This window comes from Trachinotus anak, unplaced genomic scaffold (assembly GCF_046630095.1).
Source record: "Trachinotus anak isolate AG129_WGS33_773 ecotype Australia unplaced genomic scaffold, CSIRO_AGI_Tana_v1 ptg000011l, whole genome shotgun sequence".
NCBI lineage: Eukaryota > Metazoa > Chordata > Actinopteri > Carangiformes > Carangidae > Trachinotus > Trachinotus anak.
Window position 1 is genome coordinate 29,811,399 of NW_027273862.1, and position 26,258 is coordinate 29,837,656.

A 26,258-nucleotide genomic window follows, 5' to 3' on the forward strand; every position below is an offset into this window, starting at 1 on the left:
GGCTTTTAAGCAAATGGAGTCAAGCAGAAGAATGGATGTTTAATGTGCTGAGTTGCTCTCGTCATTTTTACTTCAGTCCCTTGTCAGCGAAGCTGTCAAGCGGAAGCTCATGAAAATGTATGAAACGAGTTGTGGCATCATTAAAATGCAAATACTATATGTGTCCAATGTTGCACCATCACATGCACAGGACACTGATCAGAAACAGCAGCAGCTGACAGTAAACTGCAGCACAACGGACGTGGAGGGAGAATGGAAACAAGTGTGTGAAGATCAGTTATTTTTAAGTCTGCATGTGGTCAAACAAATATCTTTTATTTAAATATTTCTCATTATCCATATCCACATCAATTAAATAGCTGGAACATGACATGAAAGGATTCACTCAAAGCAACAAAAAGCAAAGAGAATAATTTTCAAACTTGCAGCTCTGCAAAGTTTTGGTTTTTTTTTCAGCTTCTTTTAGTTCAAAGTTCTGTTTTAAGAATCATTACTGTTCAGTTCAGTCTCATCGACCCTGTGCAGGAAGCTCTGGCAAACGGCTAGCAAGGTGAGCTGGTGAAGACCAGGGGTTGGTTGCACAAAACAGCTTCAGTTTTCTACTACAATTAATTTCTCCTTAGCTGAGGGACTTACTTAAGGGTTTTGCACATAATCTCTTAAAAGGTTTCCTTAGTTAAGAAAAAAAAAGTTGAGGCATTTGCTGCAGTGATTTTACAGACAGAAGTGAAATATTTCAACTGTACCTGACCAGAAAGATCATGTGGCATAAGAGCACAAACTAAAATCTGCCTGCCAGTGTCTCTAATTAATTAGTTGTATCTTTGTTAAATTTCACTTTTGGAACAGAAATTATTTCTTTCTGCTTGTTTCAAGTATCTTATTTATGCTAAGCTAAGCCACCCAGCTGCTGACTGCTGAGTGTCTTCCCATCTAACTTCTCACCAGGAAGTGAAAGAGTATTTCCCAAGTTTGTTGAAGTTTTTCCTTAAATTAAGCAACGTGTGAATGAAATGCTAAACACTACAATCTGTGGGCAAACTGAACAGGAATCTTGGTACCATGGTTTATTTTTCACTCACACTTTTTTGTGTAGATATGACATCTGGGACTAAGAATAATATTAATTATGCATCATTTACTTTCTGCTACTCATTTACCTTCCATTCATTTACATATTAATGGAAAACAGGAAGTCAATTATGACAAGCTTCTTCATTCATTTACTTTCCCCTCTGGGTTTCCACAAGTTTATTATCTTGTCATCTGCTATAAACTGCCCCAAAAATATTCCTCAACACAGCCGGCTGGCGTTTTCTGAAGACCGGAGCTGATCAGTAGTGAGGCCCCATCTTCAAACACACACAATCTCCCGTGCACAGGTCTGTATATCAACCCCCTACAAGCCACCCACTCAACGCTCACACATCCGGTGCTCGGAGCTCGTCTTAAAGGCTTTACGTCAAAGCGGAGATGACTGAACGGTTACTTCAGTAACAAGCCCATTAGCTTCACACAGGTTTCAGAGGCAGGTAATTAATATGCATGCCTCCTCTGAAAGCTTTACTTCACTTAAAAGGTAAATCTTGCCACATTATTTATACATGAATGGATTTTACAGCCACGCACTCAAAGTTTACGACATAAAAGAAAGGTTATCACAATACCAAAGAAAACCTTGGTTCTGCTTATGAGTATTAAAATTTTTAAATTAAAATGAGAATAAATTGATGGTTTTCTGTGTACAAGGGTCTTTGTACTTCCTCATTAGGCAAATCTCTTTGCATCTTTTCCACATCTTTTCTCCCTGAGTGCATTCAAATGTGTTAAATCTCATGAGAAGGTCTCGATAATGTTTTTTTTTAATCAGAAGACTAAGTGAAGATATTTCTTTGTAGGAACAGTTAAAAACCAGCACTGTTCTGAGACGTCAGTGTGTTGAAGCGCATGTGGATCATTGCAAAGACCTTTAACATCTGGAGATGCATCTTTTTTATTTACCATCACACTGCACTTCATAGACATTTTTTTTAACATCCCTGTTTGTTCAATGCATGCTGACACTGATTATAACACACGGCTGAAATGCCACAGAGGACACAGCATTGTGTGTATAACAAAAAAAACTGAAATATATTAATTATGTAAACAAACACAAAATAAAAAAAATTGGTAATGAAAAAATGCTATTTCTGTATTTTTTTTTACAGGGATTAAGATATGGACACAGATATACAGAAATGAAGAACTGTAGAAATGTATAAATAAATAAATAAATGTAGAAATAAATACATTTAGAAATGAATAACAAAATAAAGAGTTAAATAAATGTAGAAATAAATTAATAACTGCATAAATAAATACAGAAATGTAGAAATACAGACAGAGCATTTTTTTATTACCTTTTTCTTTATTTCTGCATTTATTTATTCATACTTATGTAATTTTTGGTCCCTCATATGTGAGAGCCTTTCTAGCAGCTTTGATATATGAACTATGGTGGCCCTGAAGCTCAACGCACCACAGGCCCACCGTAATGAACAACACAGTGTTGTGCTTGAGATAAGAACGTAAATAAGGGTAGAGAAGTGTCAAGTACACCTTCACTAATTCTCCAGCGGATCTCAACAAGAAGGCTGGATAATCCCTGCTCAAATGTCACTGAAAACAATATCAACTCCCACACAATCACAAACTGACACACATTAATATCACCACCCTCCACAGATCCTCCACAGATCCTCACCGTCTGCTGCAGGTCGGGGATGAGGACACGGATGACCAACGAGTTTGTGTGAATGTCGTCCATCCGGTGCTGCGACGGCTCGGCAGTGGCCCTTATGGTCTCGTAAATGGTTTCTTCGCGGGAGCTGTCAGAGGCACAGTCGTCGGAGTAGTCTGAAAAGCTCTGGGCCATCTCATCCTCACTGGAGGTGGGGCTCCGGGGCATAGTCAGCAGGCCCGGCGGATTCAGCTGGGACAGACGAGGAGGGAAAGAAAAGGTCAGACTCTGATGGTTCATTAAAGAGAGCGGGCATTAAAATCTAAGAATTCCCCCTGCCCCACTTAGGCACCCTTTGCCACCTCCAAAGATGCTGCTTGTTAGTTTGTTAGTTTATCCTCATCCATCCTGCACCGTGTGCTTCGGGAAACTCCCAGAGGAGTGAGTGTGACCGAGCAGCTTCACAAAACGGTTTTGCTTCATTGCAGTTATATTGTGTGTGAGCACGAAAACTTCTGCAGGGTGAAAACTGCACCACCAAGCACCTGTGCTGTAGGAGCACAGGACCCACTCGTACAAATGCAGCAGACCGAGTGACTGTACTCTATTGAGGTGAAGTGTCAACATGATTTATGGATGAGCAAATGAAACACATAACATCTCATCAGTCACAGCTCGTAGCCATGGTATCGTGGGTGACCTGGATGGAATTAAGACATCAACAAAAAATCTGAATATCTAAGAATTTGTATCTTAAAACTCGTCGAAACCATTCATGGACTCCAGGTTTGAATAGAATCCATTAATTAAAGGTCCCATATCATATAAAGGTAGATGTCCATGTGTTTGTGGTTATAAAGCAGGTCTAGGTTCTATATTAATACTGTGAAAGTATCAAAGCCTCAGTCCACAGAGAAATGCACACAGCCTGTATTCAGAAACTGAGCCTTAAAACCAGCCGTCAGGACTTCTGGAACTTTGTGATGTCACAACAAAGCAGTCACTGCTCTCAGCCACACCCCAAGCCCCGCCCACCTGGACCCACCATCCAACCTTAGGATTTGTTTACGTGAAATCTGATATATTTTTATGAAATCATTATCAGTACTTCACCAGAAAAGTGTAAAACATGGGACCTTTAAATATCCAGCAGCAGCGTCATTGTGTGGCTGCAGATATTTGACCTTAAAGGCAATGAAATGAAAGATAAAGCATCTTTCGCTTTAATCATTTGACATATTGTACATATCTGTACCTGTACCACACTTTTGTACAAAAAAAAATTAAATTAAATAATGAAAAAAAAAAAATAATAATAATAATAATTTGACATTTTTCAAAGTGCAAAGAGTTATTTTGGGGGTCTGCGGTTCTTTATTATTGTCTTTTACACAGTGTTGGGTGAACAGCAGTTGAAGCACTTAAGTTCTGACTTAAACACTCAGGGGTTTGATTCCCCATTAGGCGAGGGCGGGGCGCACCCTGTACAGTCTATAACAAATCAGTATCTCATTAACTGACATTTAGAATAATCGTTAGCTGCAGCCTTGCACAGGTTAAGCACTGGGGGTATTTCTTATCTAACAATTACTTGTAAAGGGTTTCAAAAGTAAAACCTGGCAAAAGAGAAGTGAAGGCAGCCATCCGATAGAGGGTCAAATAACCAATCAGTGCACGGGATGGTTTGACACTTGACCACTGTGGTGTTGACTTGTTTGGTTTTCTGACAGCGCCATCAACACGACCGTTTCTTTTCATCAGACGCTGATCCATCCTTCACTTCTCATCAGGAGAACCGAAGTGTTTGCTCTGATAAAGAAGCTCTTCACTCAGAAAACCAATAGAGAACAGATGAGGCTGTGTGTGCGTCACCCTGCAGCATTCGTGACGCTCATCCCCCGGTGTGTATGTGATGCTTGTCGCCCTGTCACGGCTTCGTCCAGAAACCTGGACACCGCTGATGAAAACGTTTTCCGATAACAGCAGATATCAGCTTTCACTGAGATGTGCAGTAGATGGATTTTCTTTCCACAGATTTATTTTTTCACTTTTTCTGATTTGCTCTGCTGCTATCTCCTGATAATAAAACACAGATTCCCACAGTGTTTCCTCAAAGTGTTCACCTTCAAGTAATCTATCAGAAAAGGATTTAAAAAAATTTAATAAAAAAAAAGAATAAGAGAAAAGATGTAAACTCAACATGTGATTTGTTTTAATGGGGAATTTAGAAATTTGCCAGTTCTTTTTTTTTCACATCTCCGTGTTGACTTCCTGCTGCGGGCGTCATACTGTAGTATGTATGATTTCCTTTCATTTCCAATCATCATGTGGCTAATTAGAAACACACTCTGGGTCGAGTGTCATGTTGAGTGTGTGTATGTGGACATGTGTATACATGTGCTTGCAGCGTCTTATATAAACACATTAAATATTCAAATTTACAAAAAAAAAACAAAAAACACAAATATATAAATCAACAAGTAATTTATTTGGATGAATCATGCTAGATGCACCTGATTAGCATTTATATCATAGACTGTAGCAACCAGTATCCAGGCTGACTGATCTGATGTTGACGGTTTTTGCACAGTGTCATTTCCAGTGGGAATGATGAGGATATGTCTCCCTCAGTCTTCCCAGTGTAAAGAGACACAGCAGCCCCTTGTTTGTCTGCCTGGAAGGATTGGTTCCTAGAGCCACATTGAAGGTGCTGTTTGTCAGTTTTCTCTGCCACAGAACGTGGTTTCTGTCCGGGAGTCGTGTGGTGGTGACCGTCACTTCAGGGCGGTCGGCCGTGTGAACGCCTTGAGGGAATTTCTTCAAATTTGGAAAAAAAAAACCTTCACCTGGACTCAAGGACAAACCGATTCAGTTTTGGTAGCTACAGGTCAAAGGTCAAGGTTCAAGGTCAATGTCTCAGTAACACCTTGAACTTATTCAAACTTGGCACGAATGTCCACTTGGACAAACTGACTAGACGTTGGTGGTCAAAGGTCAAAGGTCACGGTGACCTCACAAAATGTTGTTTTGGCCTTGTGAACGTGATATCTCCATAACGCCTTGAGGGAATTTCTTTTAATTTGGTAAAAAACGCTCACTTGAACTCAAGGATGAGCCAATTAAATTTTGGTGGTCAAAGGTCAAAGGTCAGCGTTACCTCGCAAAACAATTTTTAGCCACTACTCAAGACTTCACACAGCAATTATGACAAAATTTCACACAAATGGTTCATATTTTATATGACTCTGTAAACAAGGACGTGACCTGGAACTAGTCTGAGTGGCGGAGGGATAAAACCACAAGGAAGTGATACTAGTTTGATCATGAAACAGGTCTGGGTTCTTTTTTTTTCTCATCTTTAAAATCTATATTAAAGGCAGGACAGAAATCAAAGTTTACTGTTGAGGAGGCCCTGACTGCATACTGTTGCCCCCCCTGCGACTGAAACTAAACCTACACTCGTCCATACAAGGCCCCAGCAACATATGTCAACACAATCATTACACAGCACCAACACAAACACACAAACAAGCTCTCTGATTTACAAACTGTGATCACAAAGCACTGCAGTGTGATTGTCAGAGGAAACGCATCAATGAGACACGTTCGCTCACGCTCAGGGATTTAACTTCCACTGGCCAATCAAACACACCAATAATTCCTTCTTGTCATATGAAGTGATAATTACCAACTGATTAACATGCTAATTCATTCATAGCCAATTCATTCCCAACAGCAACAACACTAAACAGTCATGCCTGAAGACATGTTGTTGCATGGGAACTGTAAATGCTGCTAATTTACATCTTGGTAAAAGCTTAATTGTATTTGAATTAATAAATGAAAATAAGCAGATTATGTGTAGTAATAGTGTAAACTGGGAGGTGTTTTTAAGTGGAGGGGAATAAAACTAATATAGTGACGCACGTGATTTCTTGACATCACCGCCTGCAAGTATTTTTAATCAGTGACCAGTTTTTCGAGTTATTAAAGATTTCAGGCATCGAAAGGTCTGATGTAACCTCAGAGCTCAGGCGGACTCTGGCTCTGATGACATTCAATTTCTGACTGACGGACACGTTTTCGGGAGATTGCACCATTCCAGCAGCTTTGACAGATCAGCCTCATTAACCTGATTCTGCAGCAGCACACAGTGACATCTGTCAAGGTTTCTGATGCACGACACTGTGTAAAATCAGGAGAAAAGCGTTTGCTGGCTGTAAGTGCCTTCACTGTCCCAGGCTACTCCAATGTGTGAATGTGTGACACCGTGTGCGAGACAGAGAGAAAGAGGAGAAAGTCGACTTCTTTTCTTTTGTGTGTCTGTCTGTTTTAATGCAGAGCCATGTCCATTGTATGCAAGCCATTTCCAGTCATCCCTGGACTCGTTTTTCTTCCATTGCCAGTCCGTCACTTCATTCAGCGAGTAATTGAAAAGATGAGAAGACTCTCGGAGTCTTTAGGTACCTAAGAGAGCACGCGGGGTTCATTAACGAACACAGTCATTTGCTTTGATTTGCATAAGTCGTGCACGTGCGTGAGTGTGTGAGAGAGCGTGAGCTAGAAACAGAGGGAGAAAAATAATAATGTTTTTTTCCTTCAGTGTAAATGTCTGTGACAGGAACGGGGGGTTCAGAGCTGAACACCTGTAAGGCCGACACAGGGAATTAGTGCTTTGAGCCATTAGAGCACAATAAAGACATTCAATATTTTGCATTAAGTTGCATTAAAGCTCTGATCAGAAGTGTTTTAATGGCTCTTTGAACAAAGTCAAGTGGGGGTTTTGCACGTGTTGCATTCAAAGCCGTCACTGCTGTACTTCTGTGCAGCATCTGACAGAAAATTATTAACACTGATGTAAAGTTAGGATTAAATATTGGACACAGATACAGTAATGACACAGCTATTGTTAGCTACTTATGCTAACTAGAAAATTTGGTTTGGTTTGGTTTGGCCCAAATATTGCTACATTGTTTTGGGTATTAAGAAAAATATTGCAAATGATGGGAGATATTCAATATTCTCCAATATCGGCCCAAGACTGGATCCAACATAGTAAATGTCAGCTCACCCCATCAATGAATTTGATAACAACTGCCTTGCTGGACTTTGATTGTGGGACAGCTTCAGTTTTCATTCTTACTTCACCTGAATTTGTACTTGAAGGAGGCAAAGCCATTTGCCAGTGTAATTATCATTATATGCAACCTCAGATCTCAGTTTTTTATATTTGCAATCTCAGGTTTTTCTTAACTGGTCAGAAGTGTCTCATCAACATGATTTTTCAGTCCACACAAAAGCTGGCAGTTGCTGGAAAGAGTTAATATTTGTCACGTTAAAGAAGTCTGCGCAGCTGTAGCGCTCTCACCTGTTGCTTGTTGCCATTTTTGTGGGCGTGGCACAGGAAGAGGGCGTTCCCATCTGTAATCACACCTGTAAAGCTCTGATTGGCCCTGAATGTTCATCCAAGCGGGGAAATAGCCGTCACAAGACAAGACCAACACCAGAACTACTTTTTTTTTATCATTTAAGCATTCATCAAATAAAAACCTCTAATCTATAATATAGTAGTTGTCAAAACTTAGTTGGACACTACAGTTATAAACTGAAGGTGAAGTTGACCAAAGACGATGGCATTAAAGCGAAAAGCAAAATATTTCAGATTTGAACCCAGTGCCAGAAGGAAACCTGATAACTTGATGATTTTCTTGCAAAATGTTTCCAACATAATCGATGAAATGTCATCAGTTTATTTATAAAATTTCCATACGGCGGCGTCCCCGGTGTCACCAGCGGCTTCTGTTCAGCGAGAAACTTTAAAGGAAGAGCACGACACCTGGTGGGTTTAGGTTTCAGGCTTCGTGATCAACCCGTGGAAACGACTACATCAGCAACAAGGACGTGATCCCTCACTGGCTTCCCACCTGAAAGCTGCTGCTATCGATGTTATTTCTTCATTACTGGTTCAGAGAAATTTATTTCAAAACACAATATATAGAATTTTAGAAAAAAAACTAAAAAAATGCAGGAATCATGTTACATCATGTTGTACAACTAAGGTCGACACTAGATGCTAATTAAGTTTCTGTTAGAGAAGAGTTTGGTTTCACTCTGTGTAACCTGAGGACACTCATTAGCTGAAAGGTTGAGCACTAACAATGTAAAGAAAGTGTATTTTTGGTTTCTGTGAAGGTGAAGTGGGAGATCAGATGTGGTTTTGTCGAAGAATAAAAAGAAGATTCAAATCAGACATTTAGGAAACGGTGATTATCATTCTGTGAATAGAAGAGCATCAGCACAAGAGTTGTGTGTGTGTGTGTGTGTGTGTGTGTGTGTGTTGATTCAGAGATGTTTTCCAACTCAAAGACCTTTCACCTCCCAATGAATTCTCCCTCACATGGAACCAAGACAGGCAGCCCTCCACCACAGGAGAACCACCTCAGAGCACTTTATTCTAATGATATATTCCTCAGCTAATTACTGGAACAAGACCAACAACAACCGCTGTCATGTTAGCGACGGCAGCACATTACCAGAAACACACACTGTAAATGAGCCTGCAGGTAAAGGTTACCTGAGACACCGATACTCAGGAAAAACAGGAACAGGGAGCAGGATTTCTTCCAGGGCTGGGAGGTGGGAAGTCTGAGAAACTGGGCTGTTGAAAAGTCATTTCTCTCTCTCATGATCTGCTCCAGTTTTTCCACCATTTTTTTCACACGCTGACTAAATTCCTGACATCTCAATAACCCGGGCACATGTGCTCGAGCTCCACTTGTGGTCGTATTTAAAAGTGGTTTTGCTTTGATTCCTCCGCAACAGCACACGAGACAATGAGACTCAAACACACTTTTCAACCTTGATCCATTAACGCCCATGAGACTGAGGCTTTTTAGCAAGATTCACTTTCTGTGGACTGTAGCTTTAATAACTGCTAATACTCGACTTATTAAAGGTCCCATATTTCACTCTTCTCCTGTGTTTTATTTGAAGTGTTATTTGTTCTTTAAGAACCAAAAACCATCTCAGTGTAGTTTTACATCTCCTCTCTCAGGCTTCTCTCTGGAGCTCTAGTAACAACAGGTCAGTCAGCCAATCAGAAGAGAGGATCTGAGCCTCTCTTCTGATTGGCTGACTGTGGATGACACAGGAGAGCGGTGTTCGATTCCCATGTGAAAGTAGCAGTTTATGTTGTTTCTATTATCCATGACTGTTCGTTGTTATTATCGTAACCATGACAACAAAGGTAGGTACGTCACTGTTGGTACAGTCTGCATGTTTAGTATTGTAACCATAACAACAGAGGTCCAGTACACCTGGTGCTGTAGGGGCGCTATGGGTCGTATCAAAGGGTTGAAAAAAACGACCTGTGTGGCTGTTGTTGTAGGACTTGATGTAAATATCACATCTATAAAAAGAACATGACAAAGACACACTAAAGATACTATATCAGGTTTACTATGGAGATGTTTTATATGTATGGAATATGATTTACATGAAATCAGTCAATAAGGGTCCCTCATGTCCACATACAGACATGATGGGTACATTTATTAGATTTCTGTAGAACATGGGTGTCATTTACACCCTGAGTGAAAGTTAGAAGATATTCTCTGTGAGAAAGAAACAAGTGGGAAGAGGAAAAAGATGTTTAGTGGATTTTCCTTCCTTGAAAGCAGCAAAAAGCCGACAACGACAGACAAGTGATGAGAGATAATCTCTGTGGTTCTCTCACGTCTTTGTGTCACTGAAATGACAGTTTGTGAAGCCAGTTTTGAGGTTGATTGATGCCAGTTGTGAACATGTGTGTATGTGTGTGTGTGTGTGTGTGTGTTTGTGAGTGATGGATCATGACAGATGTCGAAAGTGACAAACAGCCTTTAGGGGTAAATGATTGATGCATATCTTTTCTCCTACTACACAGGCGTATAATGATGGAAACCTTGTGAAATGGAAAGGATAAATCGCACATGCCAGGCCAATAATATCTGATCCATCTAATACAGAGAGTTAATAAGTACAGTAGTCTGACCCAGATCTGTCAGACTGTCTCAAAGAGGAGAAGAAGACCAAAACAACTCAGGTTGTCATGCATCATCCTTTCAGGTTAATATCTAACACGTTGTTAAACAATTAAAAAAAAAAAATCCAATTCCAAACACTTTGAGCACTGAGACAATTTGTGAATAAGCAGAAACATCAGCAGTAAATGTGACATTTTAAAGAGGAAGCACTTCTTTAAAAGGCTGATGGTCAACAGTCACTCAAATCTGCTGAGGAGAATTTTTTTTTTTTATAACTGGAAGAAAAACATTGTAACTTCGTAAAAGCACCGGTTCAATATAAGAAGTGAAAAGATCCAATAGAGCTGGCAGGTTTTTCATAACCTCATATTCTGAGTAGTGTGGTGAAAGCAGAAGAGGAGCCACCACAGCAGCACACAGTGCAAGAAAATCTGATTTAGAATTCAATAACCATTTAATATTACATCAAATCTTTACAATGCTGTGTATTATAACAGGGTTAGGGAGTCTGACGGAGGACTTTTCCTTAAAGGTGTTGATCCAATAAAAGTTTCCTGAGGTTTATACATCCCCGAATGTCCGTGAGTGAGTGAGTGAGTGAGTTGAGTTTGCGATGAACTGTGTTACTCTCTCAAAGTAATATGGTGCAGTTTCTTTTACATCATCAGGGGCGTTTACAGCAGATCTACGACAGCTTTCATTTCCAGACCCCTTTACTATTTACCCCTTTACCCCTTTACCCCTAACTATTTTTTGTTCCGTTGTTTGACAACAGAAAGAGAAAAACACTAGGCAGAATGCTATTACGACTTAATGGCATCATAAATATGCTAATTATTGTGTGTTGCTGTTGTGTTAATATTTTTTTCTACTATTGTCACAAAAACATATGTTCAAAACTGCTTTAAATTTCCCTTTATCCATCATAATTGGACCATTTTCTGTTAAACTGAACAGATACATCTGTAATAATTATGATTAAAAGCAAGCTACGATGACAAAGCTTGCATCCATGTTCCATCTCCCTTTGTTCCTCCACCCCTGAAAGGTTGCGTTGTCATTTTATCTAAAGGTTCTCTCTGCAGCCTTTTAACCCTCGCGACGGGGGGAAGGGGTTAAAGCTCTGTCGCCTAGCAACAGAGGGTGTAGGAGGCGAACCTGAATCATAACCTCCTGGAAACATCCTTTAAAAACTGTTTTCCAAGACATCCCAGGTCATTCCAGGACAAAGCGTTGTTTAACCGTTTCCTAGGAGACGTGAAACCTAAAACGCCTGAGTCAAAGGGACGTTTAACGAGAGCTTTAAAAGAGTTGATGGTGGTTTTAAAGGTGCTCCAACACCCTGCAAAGAAAACGTGTGGTGTTTAACAGGAATTTAAAGGAAGTATGGGACTGTTGGTACCATTTCTGAAAATTCATTGGTGCCTTTCCCTCTGCATCGTAGACATTACAAGTCTTCTACCAAACATATGCTCTGAAAACTTAATTTAAATCCCAACAAATAGAAAACAACAAACATAATCTGACTTTGCTTTTTTCACTTTCTCTGACAGTTTTGGTTGAAATTATGAAGTAACTGGCCTTAAGTCTGGTTAAGTATTCTCAGGATTTTGTTGGTTTTCATGTTTATTCATTACGTTGGTATTTTCATAAGGCACTGTTAATATGTGCCCTTTTAATTACATTGTGAAGGTCGGAGCTCTTATTTTGAAGACAAAGTGATGGTAGGTAAAAGTGTGTTCTTCCAAAACAAAGAAATTGTTAAAGGTCTGAAAGGTCATTTCATATCATGAGTAATACTGAGTGACATTATAATGTATTTTCATAGATTTGCCAATTTTCAGTATAAGTGTAAACTAGCAAGACCGTTATATTAGGTCAATGCAGCTGACGTGTGTTTAACAATGAACTGATGTTGTATTGGTTAAATAGCTTTGTCAGCTGCTGCACTATGACCGTGTATACTGCAGTGCAAATATGCACATTTAAACTAAGGAGGTTGGGATTGTTTCTCATGCTGTTTCACATTTTTGTTACGTTTTATTTTGATGGTAGAACTGAGAAAGTTTGGTTTGTGAAGATTTTGTATGAATCCAAATGCTGCTGCACATTTGTGTTCTTCCATTTAAACCAGTAACTTTATTGCTTTATATCTATTGATAATGGTTTGCCACCTATGGTAAAGTCATAATGACAAACTGCTGGTCATGTGTATTATGTGTCTATAGTTTATGATAAATTAAAACTAAACTAAACTAATAGAAGTCTGGACTGACTAAGCCTAATTAGGGCCTACTGTACTTTAGCTGCTTGTGCTACAGAAACACTGTTTTTGCTGTGTTTGACTACAGTCATGTCAATAAAGCCTTCTGACAGGACAAACTCTGGACCCTTAAGTAACAATTCACAGTTTCTAAGCTTAAAATGACGATTTGATGTCATGAAAAGTTGAAGAGGAGATTGACACTCATGCTTCCTGCCTGAGAGGCGATGAGCGAGATCCTTTAGAGACACACCCATTGCTCTGTTTTGTTTTTGTTACACCGACTGGAGCGTCCTCTCCTCTGTGAATAGCACAGACACTGAAGACATGTAGAGACTATGTTGACCAGGAAACTGACAAGAGATTTACTTTGTTGTTGTTTGTCCAACTCACACAACCAATACTAATTATCCTCAGCTGAGTGAATCTGCTGATGACTCTTGTTACAATAGCAGGTGAAATCAACCGTCATGGCGGAAATCTCATAGCTGCTACACCTTGTTAATTATGTAAGCTGTAATTAATATTAATGCTTTTAATAAGTTGTTTTTTTCAGTTTATCGAGCTCGCTGCTAGCTGCCTGCTAAGCGCCACCTCAGCGAAGTTGTCTGTGATGTTGGTGCCTTTGGAGGAGTCATTTATCACACAGATAATGACTTGTTTCATTAACGGACGAACAGAATGTGTGTGCTGTGTTATTTTACGCATCTGTTAGCACTAATTAGCAAGTATCAGTGTTTACACTCACCACATGTGGCTTGTTAGCTTAGCTTGTTAACAGGCTAATTAGCCAGCAAATGAATTAGCCTTGGGTTAGCCTTTGACGCCGAGGATGTTAACGGGAGCAAATCCTACTTTTTCTCTCTGTAGCTAATTTCCTTCTTCATGACAACTGTAGGGGGGAGAATCTTTATATGACTCACCTGTTTACATTTTATTAAGGCTTAAAGTTCTGCATAATTGAGGGCGTGGCCATGAATGAATGACAGGTGGGTGAGCAAATGCTTGCCACAGATTGGCATACACTGGAGTCGCGGCTCCACCCACGCCCCACCTATTTGCCCATTTTTGCATAAACCAGGAGATGGGTGGAGTCAGCTTCAAAGCCACTCTTCAGAAACCTGCAGGTGACGTCTCGGAGGCTACGCCCACCTTTATGTACAATCTATGAGTTCATATAGTCTAGTATAGTGATGTGATGTTTTCCTTTTCTAGCTTTTCCAGTGAGTTGATATAACAACATTCACCATCAAAGCTTTTGTGAACCATCATTTGGAGAGTTATCGTCATTCAGCAGGCGGACGCCACTGTCCTCTTCAGCTGTTTGTGGCATCACCGTCAGCCTTCATCTGTTACCATCAATACTTTCAAACGTCCAGAGTGATCATCACACAGTCTTCTGATCTGAGATGATTAAAAACACGCTGTGTGGAGCTCTCGTCTCACCTCTGTGCGAACAGTTTGTGCCTGAAGCTACAGCTGAAAGCCCTTGAGATGTGGCCACTGTGTCCCGAAAAACCACAGAGGGAAAAAAAACACATCATCTAATCCATTTTTAATAAGCGCTTTAAAAAGGACTTTTTAATTAGCAGGATATTTGATGATTGATCAGCAGTCCTGCAGCACGTTGGCCCCGGGAGTCAAACTGGGAGGTGGAACAATAGCAATACATGCAGCTGTTATTAAAATCTCTGCAATAAATACATCTCACCACTTCATTATTGGTCCCTGTGCCGAAGCTCAACTGAACAACAACCATATAATTGAGGTAAATTATACAGCCTGACTGACTGTGGCGTCACTGATATTCAGATCATATCATGTCTAAGTGTGAATAACCTCTTCTCAGTGTTTCACAGCTTCAATGGTTTGATCTCCGTCCTGACTGATCCCACAGACCCACTGGCTCCAGTTAAAATCTGATGAGCGTCTTCTTTTGTCTTCAACAGACTCGCAAACTGAGGTATGCAACACACACACACACACACACACACACACACACACACACACACACACACACACACACACACAAACTCAAAGGCATTTAGAGAAAATTGTAGAAAGGAAGCCCTTCATTACCTTGGTGAAGTTTCCCGCCCAAAAAAAGCAGTAATTCTGAGCTTTTGACTGCCACACAAAGTCACATACAGAGATATGGACACACACACACACACACACACACACACACACATATCTAATTTCCCCCTTCATGACAGCTGTACGGGCTGAATTTATATAACTCACCTGTTTATATTTTATTAAGGACTGAAGTTATGAATAATTGAGGGCGTGGCCACTTTGAGTGACTGGCATGCACTGAAGCCTCCATCTTTATTTACAGTCTATGACCTCAAAGATCATGCGTTTGTCTTTATTTCAGCCTCATCAGATAAATCCAGCAACAGTTTTAGTTGCTGAAACGTAACCAAACCAAAGAGGAAGCAAATCAGAAAACGCTCCCATTTTCACTTCCATGACCAGATTGTAAGGGTCACTGAGGGGTCACTGAGGGGTCACAGAGGGGCGATGACCATGACTGTCATCTGAGGACTTGTTGGATAAAAGTCCTGAGAAACTGTGAAAGGCCCTGAAAACCTATTTTCTCATGTGACCACAAAATCAACAAAGATTTTCAGCGTTTTTTAGTTACTCTGGGCTCCTCTCGCTGGTTTGAAGTGGACGAGGCCCATTTGGAAAAAAAAAAAAAAATTCAGATAGTTCAGAGCACCAAATGTGGAGATGTTACCTTGTCCTGCCCACCCACTGGCAATCACATCAGATTAACCCACACAGTCCTGATGAAGCAGACGTCTGCTCCTCAGTGTTTAACGGAGGTTTTCCCTCCATTTTTATCTGATTGTTCCATTATAGTGATGATTCTTGAGGCTATAGAGAAAAATATTTCACTTCAGAAAGTAGAAGTTTTCTCTAACTTATAAAAGGGGCAGAAGATGATGGTGTCTGCCAAACAGAAAAACTGAACTTTAAATCATTTTTCAGACTTCAAGCACAGCAGGAATATGCAATTATTTTAAGTATTGATTCATTTTTTATGTTTGAGATGAAGCGATTGGTTCTAGTCTTGAAAATGATCACAGTCTTCAGACGTCTCATTTTGTGCGTGATCAAACCAAAACCAACCAAAATCAGTTTACAGTGACACAGACAGAGAACTTCACCTTTACTCAGATATCAAAATTGTTACAGACAGATTTACTGTTGATTAATTAATCGATTCATTGACTCATCAGTGTGAACATTCTTGATTTCACTCTGCTAAACGACTGTGAAACGGTGTTGGCTTCTTCTGATGAAGACAGACCTCATTTGGCTTCTTTGTATTCTGCTGTTCAGTGACTTTATTTTCACCGGCTGAACTGTGGAGGAGCAGCCAGTCACTGTCACAGTGGCTAAGCTGCTCTGTGTGGAAACACAGTGCAGCTGCTCCTCCGAGCCAAACGGCTGCTCTACTCCGCTTTCATCCACGCAGGATGTCATCAACCCTCATTCAGCACCATGACGTCCTCCATTCCTTCCCTACTGACCTGAACAATCAGGGAGGGAACTGAGTGACGTTCCCGCTGAGACATGGGAGGAGAGCAGTCGGAGAAGAACTGAGGTGAGAAGATGAGGGTGGGAAGTCAGAGAGTTCTCCTGTAAAGCAGAGCGAGCAGAAACCGTCAGGCACCTGAGATAATGAGAGAAGCTGAATGTGAAACTCAGACAACTTGATGTGGTCTAAAAAAAGCATGAAAATGGATGACTGTGGTGTAACTCTCAAATGAAGGGATATTAAGCTAAATTACTGTCAGTGTCCTTGATTTTAAACTGCACCACTGTGATACATATCTGATATCATGGTTGCAGGTCTGCCCACGCTCTGCTATGACCCCCTGTGCCGGTGAATTTCTTTCTTTTCCAAAAAAACAAACAAAAAAAAGAAACAGACTACACAAGAACACAGATGGTCCACTGCTTTTAAAAAGAAAACTCTGTCAGTGTGAACGCCAGTGTGCACGTCTTTGAATATACACAAGAGGAGGAGGGAAATGAGCAAACTCTTCATTTCACAGTGAATAACCGCCGTGCCAGCTTGAGAGTGAGCGCCCGGTGTGACATGGAAGTGCACTCCTTTTCAGGACTCTTGCTTTTAAGAAACCTGAGCAGCTGTAAAATTGCATAGAAGCTGCCGCGGCTCAGAAATGGCCTTCGGATAAACGGCGATCAGGTTTTCATGTGCATATCTTCTCTGGGCTTTCGCTGTATATTTTCATTCAGGTTCACGTATTTATATCTTTCAATCATTATTACTGTGACAACCTGAGCAGTGATTTGAGGCATTTTATTGCAGAGAGATTGTTTTTCATATTTGTGAACTGAATGGTTTCCTGCAGGATTTCACCTCCAGCCACAGGAGAAAACAACAGACATAAATATTAAGAGGATCATGTCATATAACTTGGAACATTAGCAGCTGCTTCACCACTTTTGAAGAAACTCTGTGAGTTCACCATCAAACTTTATTCCTTTACACAACCCTCTGGTTTTGTTTCTTTTCTTCTACTGAAGTTAGCATGCTAACCAGCTAGCTCCGGCCCTGTTAGCCTATCGCGTCACTTTCCAATACCGAGTCACTGTAGAGTCTAGGTTGTCCTGAAGAAGTAGCTGCTCAGAGGATGTATTGTAAGACAATGATGGCTGAAGCTCTCAGCAAGACTGGTAAGTAAACAGCTGTTAAGGCTCATGTTAGCTATGTAGCAACAGCAAAAACTCACAGCAAGTAGCTCCTTTAATGTCCAAGTTTACAGCCGAAATAAACATGTTTACAGCCTGGTACAAAAAACAACTGTACAGAGGTGAATATTGATATAACTCACCTGTTTATATTTTACTGAGGCTTGAAGTGATGCCATATTAGGGGGCGTGGCCACTTTGACAGGTGGGTGAGCGTATGCTAAGGTCCACACACGCCCCACCTCTTTGCCCATTTTTTGATGAACCAGGACTTAGGCAGAGCAGCAGCTCACTCTCAGCTTAAAAAAAAAAGCTCTTCAGAAACCTGTGAGTGACGTCACATCACATGTCAGACAGGTAACTCAGTGAATAACCAGGTTTGGTGTTTTGCAGAATGAGAATTACATGGATCCATGTGAGAAACCAGAATTTTTGTGACTACTGATTTAACAATATGAACATAACATCCATTCATAGCCTAAATTAACCAAAGCAAATGAAACAACACACCAGAGTTAATTTCAATTACACCAAACAGGTGTCGAAACTCTGACGCAACAGGAGCGTGACCGCCTCTCGGGGCTCCTGGGGTGTGAAAGCAATGCTGACAGACCACAGAGCCCTGTGACAGTAAACATGCAATTTTGTTTTTCATGAATTCAAAATCCACCCGTGGAAACTGTCGCGGAAGTGATGAGCCAGTGATGTTCCAACTCATTGTTACACCTCCGACATGTGCTTGAGTGTGTCTGCTTCTCAAAAACCTGCTAATATGAACGTCAGCGCTCATGCAGCTGACCCGAACCCGGGCTGGAACAAATGTGGAACCTCAAACATATAAATGAAAGCCCCATTCTGCAGGAATCACCAAACAATGATGCTATCTTTGTAAAACACGACCCTCACACATCCCCACACCCCGAACACACAAATCATCATTATTAGTCAAACTACCTTCTTTTCTTCCTTAATGTTTTTTTTTATTTAAACTCCTGTGTGACTGAAGCGGCCTGTGAGTGACAGGCAGGCTGACGGCTGTAATCACGAGGCCATTCAAGCTTCTCTGTGTGATGCACTGTTACCAGCTGCGACAGTGTGTGGTTGGTATTGTTTTCAGCTTGTTGAGTCTGTGTGTGTGTGTGTGTGTGTGTGTGTGTGTGTGTGTGTGTGTGTCATCATGACAAAATGTGGTCCTGGAGACACCTACTGTGGCAGGAACTCGTACATTCACAGTCACAAAACTTTACAGGTGTGTAGCTGAGAGCCAAGGTTTGTTTTAGCTCATGAAGCTACGCTAACTGCTAAACTCTATAATCCAGGCTGTGTTCATAAAGATCTGATTTGTGCCTACAATAATCTCTAATAAAAACAACATGGATTTTTTTTCTCTTTTCTTCATCCCACTGATTTTTCCCTTTGTGGGATCAATAAAGTTTCACCTCATCTCTTGTTTGTGTGACCACAATGTTCCCACACTGCTGACCTGAATGTGCAATCTCGCAGTTATTATCCATCTTTAGTTAGTTAGTTAATTATGTTATTTATAAAATAAGCAGCTTGCCATAATTTTAAATGGAATCATAATTTCAGGTATAGTGTTACTGTTGCATCATTAACACATTAACTGCGTCCTGACTCAGGGGCCACAGGACGTGGTCTACAAAGGTGTGGCCCTTCATAGCCATCGCAGATCTGCGAAGGCTGAACCAAAATGAAGCGGTCTGGTCTGCGGAGGATTTTCTCTTTGCGTCACCAGCTGTACCCGCCCTTAGCGTGGCTCCTGTTGCCTAGCAACCTTGACAACACATACGTTATTTTCACAGTAACTTGAGGTTTTATGGCCCTTGGTTTTAACAGTTGCACCGTTATCTGTTGAACTGAGCTGACACACAAAAAGTGTGATCCCCAGGCTCTGTGTTGGTGGTGTTAGATTTCATTCTTGGGATAGGTTGGTCCACGAGGGATCCACCCAGTCAGAGCCTTCGTTGCCCAGGACAAGAAGGACACATCTGAGGGAGCCTTCATAATGGGACAGCCTAGTGGCACAGCTGTGACGCAACCTGTCCCCTAATGCAGAATTTGGACACAGCTGATGAGAGCTCAACAGGCTGCACCTGCAGTGGTGGCAGCAGGTTGGGGGTAGGGGGGAATGTCACGGTCCCATATACCAGTATTGCAATATGAGCTTGGATTGATGTTTGTGTCGTGGTTTCTGAATCGTTAGACCTCTAATTAATCATGGGCTGTGTTTGCAATTACACTGCTGCACATGTCAGAGACGTCAAGTGTTTCTCTGGCTTGTATTGGATTCACAAAGCAAACTGCCCGGGGGGGCAATAGCTGAGAATATGATGCAAATGTCACACAGTGCACATAGAGACGTGTGAGAGTGATTTATGCATGCCCACACCGTACACCATAAAGGTCTGCAGACACATTACTGGTCATGATGGCCAACACTTTGCAGTCAATAATCCTGTTTACTCAAAGAGATGCGAGGCAGCAGACAGGAAGAGACAATAATTAGCACCAGTCTGAATTAGAAATGGCCGACATCCTCAAACTGCTTCCAGGGAAAACAGTGACTGAGCAGACGAGCTGCTGTCAAATGGGACTTCACAACAGATAACGTCCAGTGTTCGGCAGTGCGGAATAATTATTGTCTCAAACCGACGCTGTTAAACACCTAAACACACACACACTGGTGAACACGTGGATATGTCCAGGGAGACCTGCAATTCAAGGATGCCATTCAAGTTGAAAGTTTAATGGAATTCTTCAATTATACACACGTGGCCCAGTTCTGCCTGACGCTTTACATCTGGGGCCCGTCGGAGCACACTGAATATTCATGAGACACTATATGGAGCCAGAGAGAGAGGAAACAATCCAACGTGTCCTGAAAATGAGGCCTCAACAGATACATGTGTGGGAACAAGTGTGCGTGATATGTTGCTATAAAATAAAGTGTCAAACTTGTGATGGAGGTGATTTTGGTTCATCTGACGACACTCTGGTCCAAAGTGAAGAATCCTGCACAGACATTTATGGTCCCCACAAGATGAAATCTAATGAGTTTTCTGGTGTGAAATGGCTAAAGCATAGAGATTTAGACTTAAAAATAACTCCTAAAAATTATGACGTTTCTAATGTGGCACAGAAAATAAACCACTGAATACAGGAAGTCAGTGTCCAGTAACCACAACCACATGTAAACTGAGACATGGCAGGTGGTATAACCTCCTGACGTGAGCATCAGTTTCCCTGAGATGCTCAGGTGGGTGCTGTGCTGCTAATTCACAAACTCGCTGTGAAGCAAACACACACACACACACACACACACACACACACACATTTTGAGTGATTGAATAACGACCCTGACAGGAAATTGAGGCCGCCGACAGAGATGAAGGCTCACCAGTCTCAGGAGAGCAGGTGTGTGTGTCGGAGGCAGGAAGGCCGAAGCTGGAGCTCACATCTGGAAAGTCAGTGCCGGTTCGATAACGACGCTGGCGGCAAAATGAGGTGTGGTCTGGACAACTCTGTCACACAGACACGTTACAACGCAGAGCTGCTGACCTGCAGTCTGGGGTTTTCTACTTAAGTATGGCACTTGGGGTTTAATTGCTCCTTAGCTGAGGGAGTTGCTTAAGGGTGTTACACAGAATCTCTTAAAAGGATCCTTTAGTTAAGGCAAAACTTTGCAGCAGTAATAGAGATTTTACAGCGGTAAAATTCCACTGTTTCCATGGAGACTGTTTGTTTGCTGGTGTTATCAAAGGAGTGTGTTGCTATCTCATCCTTCACATTGTTCAGCAGACGGTCAGAGAGTCTAAAACCTCTAGTATTTTTCCCTTACTTTGGTCACTAATGGTTTTTTTTGCAACAGTTTAACAGACTTTAAGTGATTCCTTAATTATAAGACAAAGTTAAGGAGAAAACCTTAAATACTTAAGTGAATATTTTAAAGAAACATTATGGATGTTTTGTGCAATTGTTTTTATTTTGAGGAAATCTTAACTCAGACTTTAAGGAAAATCTTAACTTACAATGTTATAACGAGAGCGTCGTTTGAGATCGAAATAAAAATAAAGCAATAAAGAGGCAGTGTTTGGATATATTCCTTCCATTTCAAGTGGTTTCTTAAGAAATGATGAATAATTAAAGTAATGCTGGACTTTCTCTTGTTTTATGGATCAGTGTTGATAGAGGTCCAGACAGGTTATTACTCAGCACTGCTCAGTAGTTTGGAAGTGAAAAGCTCGGTCCTCTCTGCTGCTTTCAGTTTTGTCCGACTGAGGGATCTTCGATTTACCGGACTCGTAGCCTCGGCTGATGTCCACACATCAATACACAAGTGGTGAGCAGTTATACCACCCTATGTCAAATCGAAAAGACCAACTGTTAAAGGGAGGATCAGCCGAGGTTGTTAAATTAAATCACACTTTAGTAACACAATTTCAGTGTGTGAAGAAAAATAAAAATTGCCACCATCCGCCACCGAGCAGCTGCTGCCTGACTCCTGCATGAGAAGGCAACATGGAAACCAGGATTATTATATTGATTCTGAACGTTCAAGCAAGCTTCAGCTATTAAATATCATCTCTTCCTTATCACGCTGCTTCCACTTTACTGCTGGAGCTTAAAAAGCTGGGATCACCGCGGGGTCACAGAAAAGTTGTCGTGGCAGGAGGGCTCTGGCTCTTTCACTTAGTATTTACTTTGGATATGAGTGTCAGCTGAATGCCTGGAAGGTACAGATACAAACACAGTGCAGCAGGCGATGCCCAGAGCGGGGCCGAGCAAACAGATGAGTCGAAGCTCTCAAAAGAACAGGGCTTGTTTTGTCTCTTTTTTTTGCCCAGTCTCTGTTATGTTCTCTCTGCATCAAAATCCCCTGGCCATTGTTCAGCAGCAAGCTGCATCTCTTCACATGTTTGGTTATTGTTCCATCACACTGCTTCCACCACCTGCCCACTCCTCCAACAGACCGCGCCGGCTAACATGTTATATTTAAATGATCTCCACAGTAACATCCCTCAAGCTCCCACAGCCATGCAAAACATTAATCTGCTATAAAGCTGGGTCTACTGCTGGTTAAATTTGAGTAGCTAAACATTAACATTAAAATGATAAGGGCCATACAGACCGATAATGGACCTCTCACTGTGAATTTTAGGGCACCTCAAACCATTTGGCAAACATAAGTACTTCACTCACACCACACATTTATTCAGCCCTGTGCTGTACATGGCAGTGATTTCACCTGTTTCAGTTTTAAACTGGAACTGGAGCAGGTCAGCTCAGAATAAAGACACATAAACACATAGAAAGAAAGCAAGAGGAGACGCTGAGATCAATAAAACACCTCAGGACCTGGGGCCACATTATACACTGTCTAATTAATTCATTTTATTCAATTAAAGCTCCATATTTTACTCTTCTTCTGTGTTTTATCTGAAGTGTTGATCTCCATCAGAAGATATATTTATGGTTTTAAGAACCAAAAACCATCTCAGTGTAGTTTCACATCTCCTCTCTCAGGCTTCTCTCTGGAGCTCTAGTAACAACAGGTCAGTCAGCCAATCAGAGGAGAGGCTCTGAGCAGTGACTGCTTTGGGACATCACAAAATTACAGAAATGACATTGATTGGCTAAATACATTGCCATCAGCCCCACCTCTACGTTTTGTTTACTGCTAATTAGCAGTTGTTAGCAAACTAAGATGTGTTAGCATTGTTAGCATGTTAGCATTATCATTAGGCGCATGTTAACTGATTGCGAGCATGTTAGCTAGTTTGTTTATTTAGCATGTCAGGTGTCTGGAAGGGAAAATGTGCCTGAAACAAGTGATGGTGATGATGATGATGATGATGATGATGATGATGATGATGAAGCTGAAATGAAGCTTGATTAGCTCAACACTAGCTCAGGACATGAGCTGATTACAACCAATTTGTGTTCAGTCAATAAGCTGTTACAGTGGCCTGCGTGTGACAAAGTAAATTTTATATAGACATTAAAAAATAATGGAAAAATATCAATACATTTTAAAAATAACATCTTTTGGCTTTTACAAGTGACTGGGGAAAAAATTGGATTATTTTCCTTAAAACATGCTCAGTGTTACATAAGTCATGGGTCACTACTTACTTAGCCTTTAGGATGCAAAAATGTTTGAGCGAACAACAGGGCATTAAAGGGTTACATTTACAGTTTCTCTTCCTAAAATTGGCCAAATTGAGTGGATGAACACAGGAACATATCTGCATTAATGGAGCACTTAGCTGTCAGAGCAACAACGTACAAAAGACAATTACAGCTTTCTACTGTGTCTGAAATTTCGGAGTGAAATGAATAATGTTTTCTGAAAGATGAATAAGACTAAGATGTGAACAAGACGTCAGCAAGTGGAGGTCGGGGTAGAAGAAGTCCCACCATGCTGTGACTGATTTTTCAGTTTGGTATTGTCACTGGGAGGAAGAGTAAGTATGGCATTACTGGGGCAAGCACGCAACAAGTACAGCTTCCACATTAGTATCAGCTGGAGCGGGGATGGAGGGATCAATAAACCTCCCAGGGATGACAAACCGAACAGACAACCTGAAATATAAGGCCAGGCTGCAGTCGGTGTGGGCAGCTGGACAAAGGGACATAAATCATCTGTGAGCACAAGTGAAGCGAGAATAAAGAAGAACCGAACAGCTGTGGATGCAAACACTGCTGCAGCAAACCCCTGGCACACATCTACAGGAAGAGTCCACATGAAAGTGACGACGCCGTTCATCTCAGCCTGACACGTATTGACCGAGCGGCGGTCAGATTCATCTTGTGGTGATTGTGGTTTTCTCTGCTGCTCTGTGTTGTGTACAGAGGGCAGGTACTGACCATCACGTTTGACATGATAACAGCCCTCTCTCTCTCTCTCTCTCTCTCTCTATGCTAACAGGTGGCTGCTGTGACAAGGCAGAAGTAAAACTACTGCGAAGAAAACAAATATAAAATGAAAAGGAAAAACGGATCCATATCTGAGGGTCAGTGAAGTGTGGATGTTGAAGCCCAGAAATTGATTTTCCATGTATCCTTGCACATGTAGCTTTACACTGGGGAACTAATATTGAACTAAACCTGAAGGTATATAAATGGATCCTATTTCAAACCCAGATTTGTAAGTTCATTCAAAATAATCAAGGATTTTACAGGATTTCCTGGTTTTCTTTGAAGAATATTTTTTATGGACTTTATTCAGAAAACAGCCTTCAGTCTGTGGGTAAAACCAGCCACTTACACTGTGTCAGCCACTGCCGGTTACAAGGTAACAAACAACATAAACAAATAAAAGATGCTAACTATGCTAACCGTTCTGATCCGTCTGCTAGTCTCTGATTCTGGTCTCAAGAGACGCCTCATCTGAGTCTGGGTCTGACTGAGGCTCCAACATGAGTCCTCCTTACTTTTTATGTGGGAAAACTAAAAAGAAAAATTAATCAGAGTAAAATATTTTTGTTTAAAACGAGTCTGGAGAAGAACGTTAACAGATTAAATGACAAAGATCACAGCTTCTCAGTGAAATCGCCTCAGGTAGGCGGCTGGGGCTGCTGCTGTTCTCGTGAACACACATGGTTGTTTACTGTGGCTCGCCGTCTGACGATGACAGCCACAGAAGCCCCACTGAGGGAAACGATGCAGGAGCTAATTTTCCAGGTATCTGAGTTCCCTGAATGAAACACCTCCTCACCAGTCAATTAACAAAAAGTCTCGGAGCAATATCCGGTTCAGAATTTGATTATCCGATCCGGAGCCAATAAACACGTCTGAAAGTTTGGAACAAGCTTCCTGTGAAACTCGGGCCAACTTCCTCCGAGCTGTTCCTCCATCACCATGAACACACACTGTAGTTTATTTTGACTCAGTCACTCACACACACACTCACACACACACACACACACACACACACACACACACACACACACCATCCTGCTGTCCCAAATACTCACTACAGCACCAAATGTGGATTAATCCACCACTGAAAATAGTCCCCAATAAGTGCACTGCCTCCTCCTGTTTGAGTAACGTACCTAAGTGATCAGCTGGTTTAGGAATTACTGAGCCTTTTTTTTCAAATTTATGTCTTCAGTGGGAATAAATTGGTTTAGGTTAGTTTTGGCCTTTTCACAGACAGAAACAAAAAATATAACGCTTCCACTTTAAAACTCAGTTTTTATGAGAATTCTTATTAAGATTTATATTTCATTACATTTGCCTTGCTTTGATATCTTTTACATGTTTGTTTATTTACTCTATAAATGAACATGTGAGTTATTATGAAGGTATTTTTCTTTATTACAGTGTATGTACTGTCTATACTGTGTCTGAACTAAATATCCAGCATCCAGCAGTTACATCATCAACCTCATTATGTTTTCATATCTATTTGATTGTAACTGCCAGAACTTTTAATCCTGGACACATCTCAAATGGGATTAGGGGTCTGTGGATATTTCGATTCTTCCGG

General features: G+C 41.1%; 1 protein-coding gene across 4 annotated transcripts in view; it reads right to left on the reverse strand.

Annotated features, from left to right (window-relative positions):
- The window catches only part of LOC139628273 (SH3 and multiple ankyrin repeat domains protein 2-like), a 187,738-nt gene that overhangs the window by 128,898 nt on the left and 32,582 nt on the right, over positions 1–26,258 (reverse strand). For all 4 annotated transcript variants that reach the window (XM_071489787.1, XM_071489789.1, XM_071489786.1 and 1 more), the window contains one exon: positions 2,747–2,974. In XM_071489787.1, coding sequence (XP_071345888.1) covers positions 2,747–2,974 — 228 coding nt within the window. The remainder of the gene's footprint in view (positions 1–2,746; positions 2,975–26,258) is intronic.